The following is an 18,142-nucleotide window of genomic DNA, read 5'->3' as shown; positions in this document are numbered from 1 at the left end:
AGCATAGGTGCAACGGCTCAATCTGATCTCTGGGAGGGTCGCAAATTCTCCTGACATCCTTGACAAACCAACCCCAGCTGCGAAAATGACAATTCTTATCACCCTGGGCAGAGCAAGTGTGACGCTCGTCTTGGCAGGTGTCATCGCGTCTATCTATCGAGTATGGCAAGTCCGTCGTCTATTCCGGAATGCGGCTAGACAACATGGAGTGGTGTGTACAGTCCCCTGAATTGGCAGTTGATCAATACCCTTACAATTCTCACAGCCAATGCTGCCCCATTCGTGGGTTTTTGGACATCTGCACCATATCGGCAAAACCATGGCCAAATATCCCAGCGATGTTCATGGCCAATATATGCCTCTCCTCCTTGCCAAAGACCACCCAGAATTGGAAGTGCCTGGGCTCATGTACATCGATATCTGGCCTATTGCGCCCCCAATGCTGGCCGTCTTTCATCCTGATATGATGGCCGAGTTCACGCAGACCACCTCGCTTCCGAAGCATCCGTCACTGGAGGGCGAGTTCAGGCCTTTTACGCAACTCAACGACCTACTCACCATGTCGGGAGAGACATGGAAGACGTGGCGAGGCATTTTCAATCCCGCATTTTCAGTCAAGAATATTCTGTCACTAATACCCGCCTTCCTTGAGGAGATTGATGTCTTTGTTGATCAACTTAAGGGCGCTGCAAAATCTGGGAAAGTTTTTAGACTTGAAGATAAGGCCATTAGCTGCACGATCGATATCATCGGCCGGGCTATCCTGTATGCACTCCTTTTTACTTATCACATTCTCCAACCTTCACTAACAGCATATATCTATAGTGACATTCGTCTAAATTGCCAAACGAGTAATAACGAGTTACAAGAGACATTGAAGCGACAGATTGCTTTAATGTGGACAAGCAATGCCCCCGATCAACTAGTCATGGCTCTCAACCCATTGCGCCCCCTTCGCATGTGGAACAATAACAGGATCATCAGGAATTATCTCCGACCACATATCGAACGAGGAATACATGAGCATCTGAATGGTGAATCAACCGGACACAAGACCATCAACTCTCTAGCCACCAAGGCCTACCTCTCCCAACAAGATTCTTCCAAGACCAACGCAATCGCTGCCGACGAACATTTCACGGACATCGCCATTGCCCAGATAAAGATCTTCCTGTTCGCGGGACACGACACTACAGCGACAGCTCTCTCATACTCCTACTACCTTCTCAACACAAACCCATCAGCACTAGCCACACTCCGCGCTGAACACGACGCCGTGCTCGGCCCTAATACAAGCACAGCCCGAGCCCAAATCGCCGCCAACCCAGCCCTGCTCAACCACCTCCCCTATACATCGGGCGTTATCAAAGAAACCCTGCGCCTCTTCCCACCCGTCGGCACAATCCGCAAAGGCCAAGCAGACTTCTACCTAACCCACCCAGAAACAGGGAAGCAGTACCCCACAGACGGATTTATGTTGTTCGGACTCAGTTTCGGCGTCCAGCGAGCAGAAGAGTTCTGGCCCCGAGCCACAGAGTTTCTGCCCGAGCGCTGGCTCGCAAAAGAAGGCGAGCCGCTGCATGTACGGAAAAACGCATGGCGGCCCTTCGAGCAGGGCCCCAGGAACTGTATTGGCCAGGAGCTGGCGCAGATCGAGCTGCGGGCGATCCTGGCGCTGACGGTGCGTGAAATGGATATTGAACCTGTTTTCCCTGATGACTCGCCTGTTGTGTTTGGGGAGAAGGCGTATCAGGTTATGGAGGTTGGTATGATTACTGGGCATCCGAAGCTTGGAATGCCGGTTCGGATTAAGATGAGGGGTGAGAGTTAGGGAGGTTTCATTTAGAAGTTCATTTGTTCCCAGTTGCTGTTCGTAGGCCCTGATGAGAGGTCACATCCTGAGAAAGCGCAGGGTCAAGGGACATAAGCTCCACTTCTCGGTCGCCTTTTGGATTCACCAAGCCTCCAGTCAAACGTGAAATGCAATCCTCCGTCTGTTTTGGCCCCATATCTACACACGGGGAGAAGACTAGGAACTCCAAAGAACAACCGTGACTATTCAACCAAGCAAAGGCCAGCTTAGCTACGAATCGCCGGTGGAAGGTATAATAATAGCTCTCTCCCCGTTTCAGACGCCAATGGTTCGTAGATCGAAAGAGATCCTAACAGTTCTGGACCTTTAATCCCCAGGCAGACATAAAAGAGCTTGTTACCTCCCAGCCGGTCGGATCCCAAGGGTCTTTCCAGACTAATATTCCCGCGGTTCCTTCCATCGTGTTGCATAGGTCTTCACAGAGCCCGTGTTCATCCACGAATGGTTCAAGGACAATCAAATTATCGCGCATTTGGGGCTTAGGGAATAGATCAAGCCATGGGTGGTGTGGAGTTGAGAGCTGGAGGGCAGTAGGCTGCAAGCTAAGGGGGAGAGAAACCACTTCATTGTCGGCCAGTGAGGGGCAAGCGAGGCAGAAAGGAGACAAGGCTTCGTTATGCATCGGGCTCGATTGATATCCCAGGATATTAATATTATACATCAGAGCTCGGACCAAGTTTAGTTGAGAAAGGCCTAGAAGGAGTTCCGTGTGGAGTGAACCGGTCAAGTAGCTGTCATGACAACGGCATTCTAACTGACGAAGGACCCGTTTTGTCTCTTCCGAATGAATCCCAAGGCTGTAAAGGTCCATCAGACATGCAAAGTCGGTCATGCAGTTGCCGATAGTTTAGTCGTGAAACTTAGTGAAAGAGTTAGCTAAAGCGATGTAAATATTATAGGATCTATAGTAAAAGCAAGAGCAATGGCTTCTTTAAATAAAGTATCGTTCATACCTTCGGCTATATTTAGCTATTAACGATATCCGCGCTACTTTCGAGTAGAGCCTAGGCCCGATGAAGAATTAATTCTACAGTTATCCTTACAGAAAGCCCTTCACAAATCTAAGGCTTTCTCTTAATTAAGGGCACAAAGAAAATGCTGCATACAACTGTCCTGTATATGCTAGGGGCTTTTTTTTTAAAAAAAAAAAAAAAAAAAAAAAAAAAAAAACCTCAACATATTCAATTTAGCTGAGATATACGTCACCTTCATTTAAGGTTTTATTTTTATCTATCGATATGCCTTAGAGGACCCTATGTTTTTACGGTTCCTACCGATACTCAGTTAACGGCCGCAGCTACTGATGAGCCCTCTATTACACGAGAGGTGATTCCAAGGCTACAGTCAGTCGGTCCAGTAAATTCAAACCCGTAATGTCAATGTTAAATACCGTTCAGTACGCAGAATGGCCATTGTTATACTAGTGCCTATCAAATAATTTAACTAACGCCTTGGCAGTGGGGCTCGAGAATAGGAAAGCAATGTTTGGGGCGGAAGCTGATTTCGCTACGGGCGTTGGTAGACTATATATATTAATCTTCGCCCACTGTCTTTCGGTTATCCCGGTGTTCTTTTCTTATAAACAATTCTACCTTGACTGGACATGATATTAAACATGCCTTGTCCCGCCAAGTTCCTGTGCGAACAGATGTTGGGTTGGCTGATCGCTTCCCTGAATGCATTAGGTTGGCGCTTAGATGCTGCGCCTCTTCGGTCTGGATCTTGGGTATTAATTGCGAGGCTCATCCGCTGACATTCAGGTCTTCTTTCTCGGTTTCCTGCTTATCTTGGATACTATTTCACCCAACTTGGCCCGTCGAGACTACGACAGTTCGCCTGGACCTCCCTTTCCTTAGTGAGGCGCGACGACAATGCACCCAAGGAGCCACGATTCCTATCGGGTGGCGTGGATCTGTCCGTTGGAGGTGGAACAGATCGCGGCATTAGAGATGCTGGATAAAGAGCATAAACGTCTACCGCAACCAAGCGGGGACACAAATGTTTATAACCTCGGCAGCATCAACAACCATAACGTCGTCATCGTCGGTCTTCCCCAGGCGGGGAACTGCCCCGCAGCCACTGTCGTCACTCAAATGAGGAGGACATTCCCAAACCTCAAATATGGCTTGCTAGTAGGCATTGGAGGCGGTGTGCCAGTAAAGACGGATTGTGGGATGATCCGTCTAGGGCATGTGGTGGTCAGTGAACCTACAGGTACACACTCTGGAGCAATACAGTACGATCATGGAAAGGCGAATGAAGGCTATTTCGAACGGACAGGGATCCTTGCGCCTCCGCCACTAGCGCTCCTCAACGCTGCACGAGAGTTGTCTATCTCGCGTCAACGAATGGATAATGATCTAGTTTCGGAAAACGTGAAGAGAATCCAAACTAGCAGACGAACGCTTCGTCGCTTTAAGTCTCCTGGCGCTGCAAATGATCATCTCTATGTAGCAGACTATAAACACAAGCAAAAAGGGGTACCGTGTGGAGACTGCGGATGTGATGAGAACCAGCGGATCCGGCGACCGATAAACGAGGAAGACGATTTGTTTGTTGTCGTACACAGGGGTACAATAGCAACGGGGGAAAAGGTGATAAAGAATGCTAAGAGGAGGGATGCCTTAGCGAAGTCGTATACGGTGTTATGCTTTGAAACTGAGGCCGCGGGGGTCTTGAATGACTTCCCATGTATGGTTATCCGAGGCATCTCCGATTATTGCGACTCGCACAAGAGCGACGAATGGCAGGGCTACGCGGCGGCGGTAGCAGCTGCTTATGCAAGGCAGTTGTTTTTCCATATGTCTGAAGAAGCACAAAGGTGAACTTCTTACTATCCTATTATAGAGAGAAACACGGTTATGTTAATAGCTTATTGATGTATCGCTTAGACCTACCGCTTTCGAGCTCCAGTACAGCCTATCCGCGGTATCTGGAGTGAGCCACTTTGTTGCAAGGAAATATGAGCTCCAATTGGTGCAAGAGGCCCTCGAGGGATTTGAACGTTGTACTGCTGTCGTTCATGGGTTAGGTGGCATGGGCAAAACGCAGTTGGCGATCGCCTATATTAAGCGACATCGACTTGACTACTCAGCGGCAATATGGATGAACGCAAGAGACGAAACAGGGCTGAAGCAAAGCTTTGCTGACGCAGCTGAGTGGATTCTACGCCATCACCCGACTATCACATACCTTGCGGATGCCTTGCAGAGCCGGGATCTAGACGAGATAGTGAAAGCGGTTAAAATGTGGTTGGACGAGCCGATGAATGATCGCTGGTTGGTCATCTATGACAATTACGACAATCCGTTATTAGATAACCATAGAGACAAAAGCCTAAACCATGCTTCCTGTATCAAGGCAGGGGCAGGTCCGTGTGGCGATGAAGGCAGACACCTTACGAATGCTTTTGATCTTCGTGCATTTCTGCCCGAGGCCGACCATGGCGACGTTATCGTGACCACGCGCTCATCGATGGTAAATCTACGCCAACCTATCAAGTCTATTCACCTAAGCAAGCTGGAGGATATCAATGACAGTCTCGAGATCCTTGAGTCTGTTTCTGGTCGTGATGGTTTAAGCCTTGGTGAGTACTAGTGAATTAGGTATGATTTGTTGCCAATTACTAAGATAGAGCAGACCCGGCAGCTGTTAAGCTTGCAGAAGAGTTTGATGGGCTTCCCTAGCCCTTGCAACTGCAGGCGCATACTTAAACCAAGTTTCGGTAACCTACACCGAGTATCTCCAGCTATACCGTGAATCATGGCGGCAATTACAGGAAGAGACACCGTTGCTACAGGTATACGATCAAAAGTTATACTCAACATGGAATGTTTCGTACCAGTTTATTCAGCAGCAGAGTCCAATTGCAGCTCTGCTTCTCCAACAATGGGCATACTTCGCTAATGAAGACTTATGGTATGAGCTGCTAGGAGAAAGCGGGCCTGAAAAGCCAGAATGGCTAGAGAAACTGACGGAAAATAAGCTTACATTTCATACAACCCTAAGACTTTTATGCAGTCATGGGCTTGTAGAAGCTGATCAGTCCACACCGGAGCCCGTTGACTCGGGAGGGTATAACGTACACCGGTGCGTCCATTCGTGGATGATGTATGTGTTGAACGAGGTGGTCGATAGGGATATGGCTCTGACAGCGATAAAATGTGTGGTAGCTCGCGTGCCGAATGATAGTGAACCCAAATTCTGGCAGGTACAGCGGCGGCTTATTGCACATGCAGATCGATGTCTCGAGGTACTAGACAGTATAGACGTCGGAAATGAAGCTGAGGGGTTACATTCTTTAGGCCTCCTCTACGCAGACCAAGGCCGGCTCCAGGAGGCAGAGAAGATGTACCAGCGAGCACTCGAAGGCAAGGAGAAGGCGAAGGCATTGGGACGATGGCACCCATCGACGCTAGATACCGTTAACAACCTTGGCATCATCTACGCGGATCAAGACCGGCTTCAGGAGGCAGAGGCGATGTACATGCGAGCACTTGAAGGCTACGAGAAGGTGCGGTGGCAGGGGCACCCGTCGACGCTGCATACCCTCAATAACCTCGGCAATCTTTATAAGAACCAGGGCAGGCTCCAGGAGGCAGAGACAATGTACGAGCGAGCACTCGAAGGCAAGGAGAAGGCGAAGGCGTGGGGATATTGGCACCCCTCAACGCTAGATACCGTCAACAACCTCGGCCTCCTCTACGCGGATCAAGGCCGGCACCAGAAGGCAGAGGAGATGTACGAGCGAGCACTCAAAGGCAAGGAGAAGGCGTTGGAACGATGGCACCCGTCGACGCTAGATACCGTCAACAACCTCGGCAATCTCTATAAAAACCAGGGCCGGCTCCGAGAGGCAGAGACGATGTACGTGCGGGCACTGAAAGGCTACGAGAAGACGTGGGGACGATGCCATCCGTCGACGCTGGATGCTCTCAATAACCTCGGCAATCTCTATAAGAACCAGAGCAGGCTCCAGGAGGCAGAGGAAATGTACAAGCAAGCACTCGAAGGCAAGGAGAAGGCGAAGGCGTTGGGAGGGGAACACACGTCGACGCTAGATACTGTCAACAACCTCGGCAATCTCTATAGAAACCAGGGCCGGCTCCGAGAGGCAGAGACGATGTATGTGCGAGCACTGAAAGGCTACGAGAAAACGTGGGGACGATGGCATCCGTCGACGCTAGGTACCGTCAACAACCTAGGCAATCTCTACGCGGAACAAGGCCGGTTCCAGGATGCAGAGACAATGTACGTGCGAGCACTGGAAGGCTACAAGAAGACTTTAGGGCCGACGTCTCTTTTGACGTACATCCCGGCTTTGGTCGCGCTTGAGAACTTGGGCCTCCTCTCTGAGAAGCAGGGAACGATTGAGAAAGCTCTTTTGTACTACCAGCAGGCCCTGGATGGTGCTGAGGCTGTTTGGGGGCAGAATCACGACAAATATAAAGAGTTATCTAGCATATTGAGCTCTCTGTCGCCTAACACTTGCGATTCCTTTGAAGTACAAGAGTCCATTCGAGAGGGAACAACCAGGCTGGAGAAAAACTTGGGAAAGATAAAAGCGAAGCTATCAGTCATGTTCAGGCCTTGATAAGCCAACCATGTACGCAAGCCAAATCGTCTCAGACACCGCAGCATGTCTTGCTTCAATGTCAGACATTCGGCGATACACGGCGAGAATTTATTCAACCGTCTTTGGAAGATTGGACTACAGAACCCGACCGACTAGACACTATTGTGTCAGACCCGCTGGCAGCCCGCTACATTGCCAAATTTATGCACCGAACCGGTCGTCTTGCTCAGTTCCAACACGTGGAGCGTGGAGCAGTGAGGGATTCGATGAAGGACCTGTAGGCCTCGCAGCCATGGAACAGAGTCCCGAAGACGCTGGGTACTCATCAAAGCATGCCCGCAACCTTTTTGTATTCAATGCATCATTTGCATTGAACTTCTCATTTGTACTGCTTTGTCGGGTTTCATTGCTGGGTTTTACGAGTTTTGATATTTGGACTTGCATGTACTAAGCTAGTGCTCTCACTCTCTGAGGACCAGCCTTCTGTTTGTACTGAAGCATGATCTGGCGTACGGATTACGAGTCCATGCTTCAACTGAAATGAAGCGCCTGCATAGCCATTACGATACTAGTTAGACTCCATTAGGTTAATAGAACTTTGGATTGATTTGATTGGAGACCCTACCGTCATCTCAGACGTTGGTGTCTAGAACGGAGCTGTCTTGTTGGCAGGAGCCTCGGTATATAGCTGCTGACCATTCTTCTTGAAACCAGTAATAATCTTCTGGCCCTCATCGCTAATAACCCACTGCACAAATCGATCAGCAGTCTTCTCATTCTTAGCATTCTTTCCAACAAGCATATGAGCAGGGTTAAGGAGTGGGTCCGAGGCTTCATCAGTAGCGGCCTTATAGATGGTAGTCTGGTTCTGCAGCTCGGTAGAGATCGAAAGATAAGTACCTCGATCAGTGATGGTGTACTCATCCAACAAGATAGCAGCAGTCAAAGCCTGAATTGGGTACGCAATGTACTGGTGGTACCATTTAGAGTAAGCAGTAGCCCAGGGGACTTGACCGATACCAATCCACAACTGAGAGTCTTTGATATTTGTTGCAGATTTGTCGTAGCGCGTGAGGAAGCGCACGGGTGGGTCTGAAGTTCCTTCTTCGGCGGTTTCATAGATATTCGAGAACATGGTGCTGATATCTTCGCTCTTGGAGAGGTTGGCTGGGTTGGACTGTGGACCGACGAGGAGGAAGTGGTCGCGCCAGGCATACCATGCGGGGGACTTTGCAATGCCTTGATTGATGGCGATCTGCTCGGCTGATGGGGTGTACGTGATTCCGATATCGACGGTGTCGTCCTTGAGGTAGTTGATGGACTCGGTGGTGTCACTCTTATACCAGGCGACTTTGAAGGGATTGGAGCCGTTGCTGACACTGGACTTGATGAACTCGTTGGCAAGGACTGGGCTGTGTTAGCTTGCGAGTCTATATATACATAAAGCCGAGAAAGAGTGCCCGTCATTAAGTTACGCTTAACTTACTTTCAATCAGACCGCTTTGCCCGGCGCCGCCATTGCCGATTCGAAGCAAGACGTGGCTGGATGAGGTATAGCCACCGCTGTAGACCGCAGCAGGATCGACAGCATATGCGGATGTAGCAAGAGCCACGCCCTGAATGATGGTGGCAACAGACGGCATATTGACATATAACAGTTATATAATGAAAGAAAGACTTGATTATGTTCAAGGCCAATTCCAGGTTGGTGGGGGACACAACAGGAAGGCAAATTTGGACTATAGGCGGGAGATTGCATTATTTATAGTGCAAAGCCCCCGACGCCAGGCCAAATCATCAAAATTGACGTGTATGGGCAGGTTCCTCAAGGGTAGACCCGGCAGATCGGTGGGCCTATAGGTGTGCTAGGGTATCTAGGACTATTTTACAAGAACAAGCAAAGATCTTCTCTATTTTGCGCCATTCTGCATCCCCTTCTACCCAATATGATGAGGATCAGTCGATGCCAAGCCAATAGCGCACGAGCTCATCAACATATTCGTATAGTTCAGCTCTTCAAGGATTCGTGTTTGAAGATGATATGAATCCGTCTAGTCGACTCCGCAAGTTATGTCGAACGTTACACTAAGAATAAGAGTGCTAGCTGGCTAGTGAAAGGTAGAGGCTTTTTGTCCATTATAAAGTCCTGCTTGTACATTGGAAATCCATCTCTATTACACAAGAATTGTGATCAACATCCGCTCATGCAATAATATATAAACTAAAGCAAGAAAAAAAAGAAGCAAAGCAAAACAAATACAAGTCTTGAATACAAGCCCACAAAGTCTGCGTCTCTCAAACGCTAACAACATATCATGAAAAGTATGGGTATTTCTGAATCATGCAAATTAGGCAATCAATCATAGATATCATCAAACAAAAAGCAAAACCATCAGTAAATCAATCAATAAGTCGGTAAATCGGTAAATCATAATCATTGCGTACACCTAAACACTCGCTGTGCGCCGCGGAACCTCACTTGGTTTCTGGGCATATGCAATCAACATGCGGAAACCAGTTCCTCTCCTCTGACACTCGCGAAGGACCTTGCGGTCACTCCATATGCTGTTATCGCTATCCCCTCCAGGGAAGACAGGATCTTCATAGCATTTTGAGTACCACCAGCGTCCGACACGAGCGACGATCTTTGCGATGGATTCGTCCTTTGCTGGGGATGGGGATGGGTCGGAGAGGAGATCACCCAGAGAGATGTTCGCGTCGTCAGAGGGGGATTTTGATGCAGTTCTTGTGCTTTGGCTTCCTGTTGCGGTGGTGACAGAGATTGTTGGGAGGGAAAAGGCGTCGGAGGGGGTAGTTGTTGAGATAGATTGGGAAGAGGATGTAGTGGAGGCAGAGGATCGGACGACCATTCCTGCGACTGGAATACGGACCATGCAGCGGCGGAGATTGTCGAAGCCCTGGGTACCGAGTTGTCGCTGGACGCTGTCGCTGGCTGGTTTGAGGCTGATCGTTGAATCGGATAGGCAAGTTATTTCCTTTAGCTGGCGAACTGCTTTGCGGGTGCGTGGTCCCATGTTTACCATGTCACGGTCTAGGAGGCTCATCTCTAGGTACCCGCCTGTTCGGAGGACCCGTTTGCATTCTTGGATAATGTTGCCTTGAACAGTCTCGGAGGATACGGCGGGGAATCGCAGCACGGCTACGGTGAAGTAGTCCTTTGGAAAGGGAAGCGGGTTGCTCAGTCCGGCGTGGTAAACTGTGTGGTGGTTTGTCGGTGGCTGCCATGCCGCGGGGTGAGGAGCTGCTGTAGACACAGGGCGACCTCCAAGACTGTATACCTCTGCATCGGGATATGTCAAAGAGCAATAGAAAGACCAGTCGTCGTTTCCAAGTCCATCAACCACCAGGATCCTTCCTTGGCCTCCGGTCTTGACGTGGTTATGTGCCGGGCTAAATAGAACTCGGCCAAATGACAGCCAACGACTGGTCATGAGCGACGCCGACCGCATGTTAGTCCGTGTCACGGCATCCCATTCACGCTCCGAGGAGCCAGCTTCCTGTTGACGGTGGATCTTTCGTCGCGGTGAAGGGACAGCAGCGAGAGACTGAAGAAATGTGGACTCCTGTTCCCGGCGCTGGTGGGTGGAAGATGGCTGTTCGGTAGGAGCCGAAATATCCACCTCTTTCTCTTCATTTATCTTATCTTCTGTTAAGTCACCATACCTGGAAACGAGATCGCTGTAGGAGGGTTGCGATGAAGGAGCAGTAGACGAATGCAAAGCCGAAACAATCCTAGACCGACGAAGCCGAACAGAGCTGGCACTTGATCTCACAGAGTCCTCACCAGGTACTCGTTGGGTAGGATTGGGGTTATTCAACTCGTCCTGAAGAGCCCTACTCGCCATAGTAGCAAGTTCAAATCTGTCATCCTCTTCAGACTTAACGGGCTCCTTTGGCTCCGGCCCATCCGGCGAGAGAACATCATCAATCAAATCATCAAACTCATTCCAGACCTCATCTTCAGTAGGTGGCGATCCAGGCACCGGAGCGACAGCAGTAACTGCAGCCAAAGCAGCAGAACTATCCGACGAGGTCGAACCTTTCTTCGGCGGAAACTTAAGGAACTCATAGTCTGAGAATGGTCCAGCGAGGAAATCCAAAGCGCTGGCTTCCTCAGAAGCGCTGAAAGCAGGATTAAGCCCATGGCTCCATCGAGGTTCGCTGGGCCCGATTCCCAGATCCAGAGGTGCATCTGTGATCAATGGAGACTCGTGTGGAACACCCGTCGTGGGAACAGAGAGAGATGGAGACTCAACGACACTAAAGGGTCGCGAAAATGACTGCATCACTGGTCGATGTTGTCTGTCGCGCCTCGAGACAACCTGCGGAATTCGGCCAACCGAAGCCAACCGTCTTGGGCGTTCGACTTCAGGTGACAACTCCAGCTCTGGGGGCATAAGGTTGCGATTGAACATGGCAGTCTTCGGCGAGGGACGGTCATTGTCAAACTCTCCATGAAGCTTTGGCGGAGAAGGCAACAGGATGGAAGGCTCTCTTTTTCTGATATTCAGACCTGCTGGAACTTCCACTGGGTGGAATATTTCTTCCTCTTCTGTTGGTGGGGAGTCTTCAATTTTGTTGATGATCTCGTCCAGCGAGTCCGAGTCAGCGTCGACAAACGCATAGTGGGCAACAGGTCGAGTGTTCAGCACGGGCGAAATCGCCGCATGGAGTTGGGCGGTATGGGATGCAGTTGAGGTAGGAGGCTCGCTCTTGTGTTCATTGGCATTTTTTTTCTGAAAGAAATTCCACATGGACTTCTTTCCCTTCTTGACTTGTTGCTGCTCGGCTGACTCCGCTTTTTGAGGTCGTTCCGAGGGTTGTTGAACAGCTTTCTTTGGCTGGCGTGGAGCTTGAATACTCGACTCTTGACTAGTGAGAGATGTGGTGGTCACAGCGGCTTGAGGGTTTGCAAGGACACCATGCCAATTGCTCTTTGGAACTGGCATGCGTGATTTGGAGGCACTAGGCCGACTGATGTTCGTTTGGCGCTCAGCGCTGGGGTTTCTTGATGCGGTCCCAGCAGACTCGACAGGCGTGACAGTATCACCAAACGTCCCCGTCGAAGTGGCAAGCGAGTCAGTAGACTGACCACTGGAGTGTGTGAGCGCGCTCTGTCGAGGTAAGTTCGAAGTAGATGCAACACTAAGGCTGCTCATACTCTGCTCGCTCTGTGTTCGCGACAACGATGCACCATCCACTCCCCCGCCATTGATGATAACAGGCTCCAGACGACTCATTAGGAAATCATCAATCTCCAGATCTGGCCTACTAGACAAGCTTCCTTTGCTGGCGGCACTTCGCGTTGTGCTTGTTGATCTTGTTCTCGTGCCGCTGCTACTACTCCCACTGGCTTTCCGGCCGCGTTGTCCGTACTTCCCGTAGCCCTCGTGTCCTGTTCCAGCGGTGGGGCCTTTACGTGGTAGACGAGCTTGTTCCGTCGTAGTCACATCCATATCAGGCTTAGACTTCTTCGTGAAAAGACCAAATCGTTTCGGTACAGGCATCTTCGATTCCGGTTTTTCCTTGGGGGGCTCCTTCGTCAATGTCCGAGGTGATTTCCGAGATAACACAGGGGATCCTCCATCCCGAGATGAGATGCGCGATATACTCCTCGAGTGCAGCGAGTCAATTGATGCAGCGGCAGATTGGTTTGAGGTTGGATGTGGAAGGTTGGCCGCTAGGACCTTTTCCGCGGATTCGCGTCTTGTGTGACCCGTCGATCTGATGTATCGCAAGTTGCTCCGTACCACAGGTGAAGTTTCCAGCTCTAGACGATGCGTTCCATCTCTGCTTGGTCTTGGTGGAGTGCGTGGATTCTCCGCAATACCTGCGGGGGAGAATTCCATGCCCGCTTGCGGATCAAACAGGCGTCTTTCGGCTTCCTCGACCTCTTTACGGGCCTTTTCGGTGTCAATTTCTCCAGTTTTTGATGGACTGGAATCTACCGAACTTTTTCTCTGTGGAGAACTGTATGGCGAGCCGCGAATGTTGGTAGATGGAGACTTCGAGGTTGACTGTTTCTGATCGTCCGTCCCTACTGAGCTTAAACCAGAAGGTTTTGAAGGCACTCGCTTTTGGGTCTTTTGCTCAGGCCTTTCTTGCTTGGGACTTGATTGAATGATTGAGGGAGAAAACACCGGCAATCGTGTTTGAGATTGGCTAGGCTGCCTGAGACGGCCGACCTTTGTTGAGTATACGATACCTGGGGAATAAGAAGACAGGGAAGTGGGAGTAGATCCTCGACTCCAAATACTTGGAGACTCTGAGTATCTTGTCGAAGGGCTGCTTGCCGAGAAAAAGGGCGCCGGAGGCGGTGGCAAGTTCTGGGTATCGACTGTAGTCCTGAGACTTGCCAGTTCTTCCGGGCCATTAAATCTGGAATTTGCCGAGCTCAAGTTCGCACTGCTTTCGTTTGTATGACTGGTTCTATACGACGAAGCCGAATGCCCCAACCGAAGGGACTCAGGAGTGCCGTGCTTCGTTGCACTGTTCATATTGACGGGTTGAGGCTCTTGCGGAATCACGAGGCTGAGCTTGTGGGATTGTAATTGCTCCACATGTCTTCCTATTGTTGGGGCTCGTCTTCGAAGAACATTTCGTGACCGTTTCTGAGAAGACACTTGTTGTCCAGTCACAAATACTGATGGATTGTTGATCCCTGGGCTGGTAAGCGAGGAGGGAATTGGTTGTGTGGACTTCTGAGTAAAGGCAGCAGATTCCGGCGTAGTTGGTGATACAGTGCTACCGGTCCTGGGACGCGGAAGCATAGATAGTCGATTTCCACGATTTGTATTCTTGGTATTGGATGACCCTGGCACATGGCTGGTCTCTTCGACGCTCGAGAATGATGAGGTCCTGCTTCTGGGTGTAAAATTGACTGGTCTTGCAATCTGTGATCCTTGTGGCCGAACGCCATAGGCATTTGCAGGCGATGCTGAGGACAGGCCATCACGTGGCATGTGATGGCCAGAACTGTACGGCATGATGTAGGGTTGAGTGAGGTCCCTGGCTGCAATCCGAAGACAAATGACTCGGGTACTTGTATTTCGGTATAGTAATCATCACGTATCATTATCTAGTGAAAAGCAGCCTTGGTTGATCAGTATTGTTTTTCCTAGATCTGGTTGGGGTACTCACTGCGATACATGTCAGGCGATCAAGATTGTTGGCGCCTAGCGCATGTATAGTATTAAAATATAAGAAACAGATAAACTGGGGTATCTCAAAGTCATAGAACTAGAAGTAGATATTAGCAGGGTATTAAGAGTATAACAAAAAGTCCGTGAGTAAACGTCAGGGAAAAGTCACCTTGGATCGGCGAAGCCTAAAAGCTGCAGCTGCTTCGCCACACTCAATGTGGCGTTGGATCTCAGGGTTTTCCAGCCACGTCAGAGGTCAAAAATAAATTGAAAGACAACGAAGAGAGAAACAAGATAATTATTAAGGCTCCAGGCATTTATGTGCTGACTAGAAATGCCCCTCGATGTGGGGGCAAACTACCCTTGTACCGCACCATATAGAAGGGTTTGCACGGCAGCCCCGATACCACAAAACCAGGCCGTTTCTCTCATTGGCACACTATAACTATTTCTGTGATGAGATCGGGGGAGTCGAGACTGCACAACTTCGAGCCTGTCAAAAGGACCAGATAGCCTGCGCGAACTAGTGTTGGATGGGCCAAAGTCAAAAAAGGCGACTCCCACAAATAACCGGGGCAATTCCCAGCGGGATCATTGCGCACGCACACATGGCTAACGACCAGGCCCACAGGGATCTCAGTAAGAGGAGTCTCGTTGGCTCAACGGTATCGGTTCCCGGCGGCAAAGCAGTACTGTATCAGCACACAACGTGACAAGGGTGTTGCATGGCTTGACAGTGGAGAATCGTCAAATTTTGACCCGATCGCAGGTCAGCGGTGTACATTCAAGCTGAGTGTGCAGCAAACCCGTGTTGGCAACCAGTCTCCTCGCGTCTCTCTCGCCTCTTTGCCAACACATCCGGAGACGCCGATTTGAAGCCGAATCCATGATTTGAATGATCGACGCGAAGAGTTTTCCTTTGTTCATTTATGCTTTTTCCTTCTTTTTTGGTAACTCCCGTAACTCCACGTCTTCCCCGTGCTTTCGGAGAATTTCCCAACGTGGTTTCAAGGGACCATGCGTATGCAAAGAGACGTATGTGTTCGACTAGGCGCCGGATACTTCACATCTTCCCGAAACAGTTCATTTCCACCCGCATCACGTTTGAGACACATCGAGTCTCAGCTAAGATTTCTCAACGGTCATCCAGAGTTGCGTACTGTTTGGAACAGGCCCGAGCCGAGCCTTTACCAGGGAATGCCACCCACTGGACGTAAAGAGGTCGCTACAGGTGGGGGCGAGTCTAATCGGTAGCCTTGTAAGATTCACAGACCAGTGACGGCTTGGGAAGCCCATGTCGTCTCCGGGGATTCAATGTTCGAGCACCCTTGGATGTGGAGACGGGCTGTGATGGCCCACTGGGCGATCGAGCAATGAACAGGCCCTAGAGGAGTATCGGATGTTAGCTTGAAGCCACCAATTCTAAAAAAAGCGACTTGTGGATTGCGATTCGCGGGGAGGGACTGAGCCAAGTGGGGAGGGCGGTAATGCTGGCAATGAAGCTTGAAGTCGTAGAGCCAGAACATGCCATTTCAAATACCTGCTGTTTCCTCGTAAAAAAAGTGTGTGCTCAGACTCGAGTCCTCCCAATGTTGAGGCTTGTCGATCTCAAGCACAGCAGTCACGTTCTGGGTCATGTTTAAGCTGCGAGTGGTCGGAGCGCTGCTGCAGGAACAAGCGACTAATGCAGTATTCAGCTTCGCCGTCACCGGGGAATTAACACTGAGCGCCGCGAAGAACAGGTGATTGAGTTTTGAGTCTGTGTAAGAGTTGAGATTTCGAAGCTCCAAGGGTTCCTACCTTGGCGCCCCGGGGATGACCTCTGCTGACTACTCTCTACTTGGAATGAAACACATAAAAAGCTTTCTAGATTCACATATATTAAAACAAATCGAATTGAATGGCCTCGAAAGTTCCCAGTAGCATCTCAATACACAAACGCCCATTAAATAAATGATGATTGACCCAGAAGCAAGTGCACTTAAGCAGCAGCGGCAAATCGCTTCTTGCGAGCCTCCATAGCAGCATTGTCCTTCTCACTCCAGTTCTTGGGAGCATTGTTCCCATTGCCAGCGTTGGGCTTTTTTACACCAGCATTGGTCCGGTTTCCGCCATCGCGGTTACGGTTCCCATCTCCACGTCGCTGGTTACGATTCCGGCCAGTGTCGCGCTTCTTGCCTCCACGACCGCCTTGGTCGGCACGAGCCTCGCGGCCCCTCTTGCGAGACCGCTCGTCAGGGAGTGCCTGGTCCAGGCGACTTACACCCGCACCGGGGGAGATCTCGGCCTCGGCACCGGTACCGAACCGCTTTGCGCGCTCCAGTTGCTTCGTAGCCTCCTTCAATGCTGTCTCAGAATCCTCGACAATGCCGAACTTCTCGGCGCGCGCCTTGCGCTTCTGCAACTCGGCCTCTAGCTCTGTCGCGGGCAGGCCGCGAGTGTAGTCGACAGCAGGCTTCTCTTCGACGGCAGCTTCAGGCTGGGCGGCGACTTCGGCGGCGGCGCCGGTGGACTCGACCTTCAGGTCATCGGTCGTGGCAGGGTTCTCATCGAGTTTCTGGTTGGGGACAGCGACGGGGTTGGGCACAGCGCCTTGGCCACCGGCAGCAATGGCTGCGGCACCGGCTTCTGTTGATGGCTTCACGGCAGTCTCTGTAGGTTCGTCGTCCCAGTCAATGACATCCTCGGCGGCGTCAGTCTTGGCGGGAGCTGGAGCAGCGGCGGCAGCATCGGCAGGTTTGCTTTCGTCGTCTTGTTGGAGGCGCGAGATCAGGTCGGCCTTTTTACCGGTGTGAGGGAGAGATCGGGATTTGAGGATCTCGACCAACTCAGGGTTGGTCTTCTTGCTGTAGTCGGTCGCCATGTTGTGATTGGAAGATGTAGTAAGGTGAGGTAAGGTGAGGGGATTCGGAGATGGGAAGAGGGAAAGATGAGGTTAGGAATGCGATGTGGGGCCAGACAACTTGAATGGACGGAGAGGACAATCAACGCGACAATGGGGGCGCGTCCAGGGTCGTCACGTGATATGACAACTGCACTGGCCACCTTTCTATAACTTCACTTGTATTCATTCATGTCTTTCTAACAATGGAATCGATCGGGTCTACATTAGACATCTCCATTTCGTGGGAACAATAGCGATATACAATGTGAAAAATATTGATGACTTAACACGATACCCTATTCAGCCCTCAATAGCTATTGAGATGAAAACGTGGAGATACATTATAACATCCTGTTTTACTCGTTTACCACTGGCTACAAAGTCCGCCAATCACAATCGTGCATAATAAGATGTACGTCTAGACAATTCAGTGGGCTTGCGAACCAGCAACCAGATATGGCCCGGCGACTCCGAATAAATAACTCTCCAATATGACTCTTCTTCTTCTTCTGCCGAGGACGATCGGTTATCCCCGGATCTCCAGTCGAAGCAATACGAGATACGGTAGAGATCATATATCATTGGCAGTGTAGCCCGTGCATGCAGAGATCAACACGCCACAGAAGCTGTAAAGAGAGGCTGTAACA

The 18,142-nt window shown here is 50.3% G+C and overlaps 6 protein-coding genes across 6 annotated transcripts; 2 read left to right on the top strand and 4 right to left on the bottom strand.

Moving 5' to 3' along the window:
• Positions 1-319: 319 nt before the first annotated feature.
• N7446_007408 (cytochrome P450) lies at positions 320-1,831 on the top strand (the record flags this gene model as incomplete). Its single annotated transcript, XM_058516153.1, has 2 exons — positions 320-765; positions 826-1,831. The coding sequence occupies 2 exons, from the start codon at positions 320-322 to the stop codon at positions 1,829-1,831; spliced, it is 1,452 nt and encodes a 483-aa protein (XP_058373331.1).
• Positions 1,832-3,744: 1,913 nt separating this feature from the next.
• N7446_007407 (tetratricopeptide repeat protein) lies at positions 3,745-7,357 on the top strand (the record flags this gene model as incomplete). The annotated part of the gene is made up of 5 exons (XM_058516152.1): positions 3,745-4,694; positions 4,765-5,459; positions 5,560-5,791; positions 5,894-7,292; positions 7,334-7,357. The coding sequence occupies 5 exons, from the start codon at positions 3,745-3,747 to the stop codon at positions 7,355-7,357; spliced, it is 3,300 nt and encodes a 1,099-aa protein (XP_058373330.1).
• Positions 7,358-8,284: 927 nt separating this feature from the next.
• Positions 8,285-9,091, bottom strand: N7446_007406 (uncharacterized protein; the record flags this gene model as incomplete). The annotated part of the gene is made up of 3 exons (XM_058516151.1): positions 8,285-8,295; positions 8,349-8,855; positions 8,935-9,091. The coding sequence occupies 3 exons, from the start codon at positions 9,089-9,091 to the stop codon at positions 8,285-8,287; spliced, it is 675 nt and encodes a 224-aa protein (XP_058373329.1).
• An 804-nt stretch (positions 9,092-9,895) lies between these two features.
• On the bottom strand, positions 9,896-14,455 carry N7446_007405 (uncharacterized protein; the record flags this gene model as incomplete). The annotated part of the gene is made up of 1 exon (XM_058516150.1): positions 9,896-14,455. One exon carries the CDS (start codon positions 14,453-14,455, stop codon positions 9,896-9,898), a length of 4,560 nt encoding a protein of 1,519 aa, XP_058373328.1.
• Positions 14,456-15,876: 1,421 nt separating this feature from the next.
• N7446_007404 (uncharacterized protein) lies at positions 15,877-16,248 on the bottom strand (the record flags this gene model as incomplete). Its single annotated transcript, XM_058516149.1, has 2 exons — positions 15,877-15,995; positions 16,152-16,248. 2 exons carry the CDS (start codon positions 16,246-16,248, stop codon positions 15,877-15,879), a joined length of 216 nt encoding a protein of 71 aa, XP_058373327.1.
• Positions 16,249-16,592: 344 nt separating this feature from the next.
• On the bottom strand, positions 16,593-17,474 carry N7446_007403 (SAP domain-containing protein; the record flags this gene model as incomplete). The annotated part of the gene is made up of 1 exon (XM_058516148.1): positions 16,593-17,474. The coding sequence occupies one exon, from the start codon at positions 17,472-17,474 to the stop codon at positions 16,593-16,595; it is 882 nt and encodes a 293-aa protein (XP_058373326.1).
• Between the last annotated feature and the right edge of the window lie 668 nt (positions 17,475-18,142).

The sequence above is a fragment of the Penicillium canescens genome, assembly GCF_028828765.1.
Source record: "Penicillium canescens strain IBT 15451 chromosome Unknown utg000004l_segment0_segment0, whole genome shotgun sequence".
NCBI lineage: Eukaryota > Fungi > Ascomycota > Eurotiomycetes > Eurotiales > Aspergillaceae > Penicillium > Penicillium canescens.
This window is presented reverse-complemented; position numbering and strand designations above follow the sequence as displayed.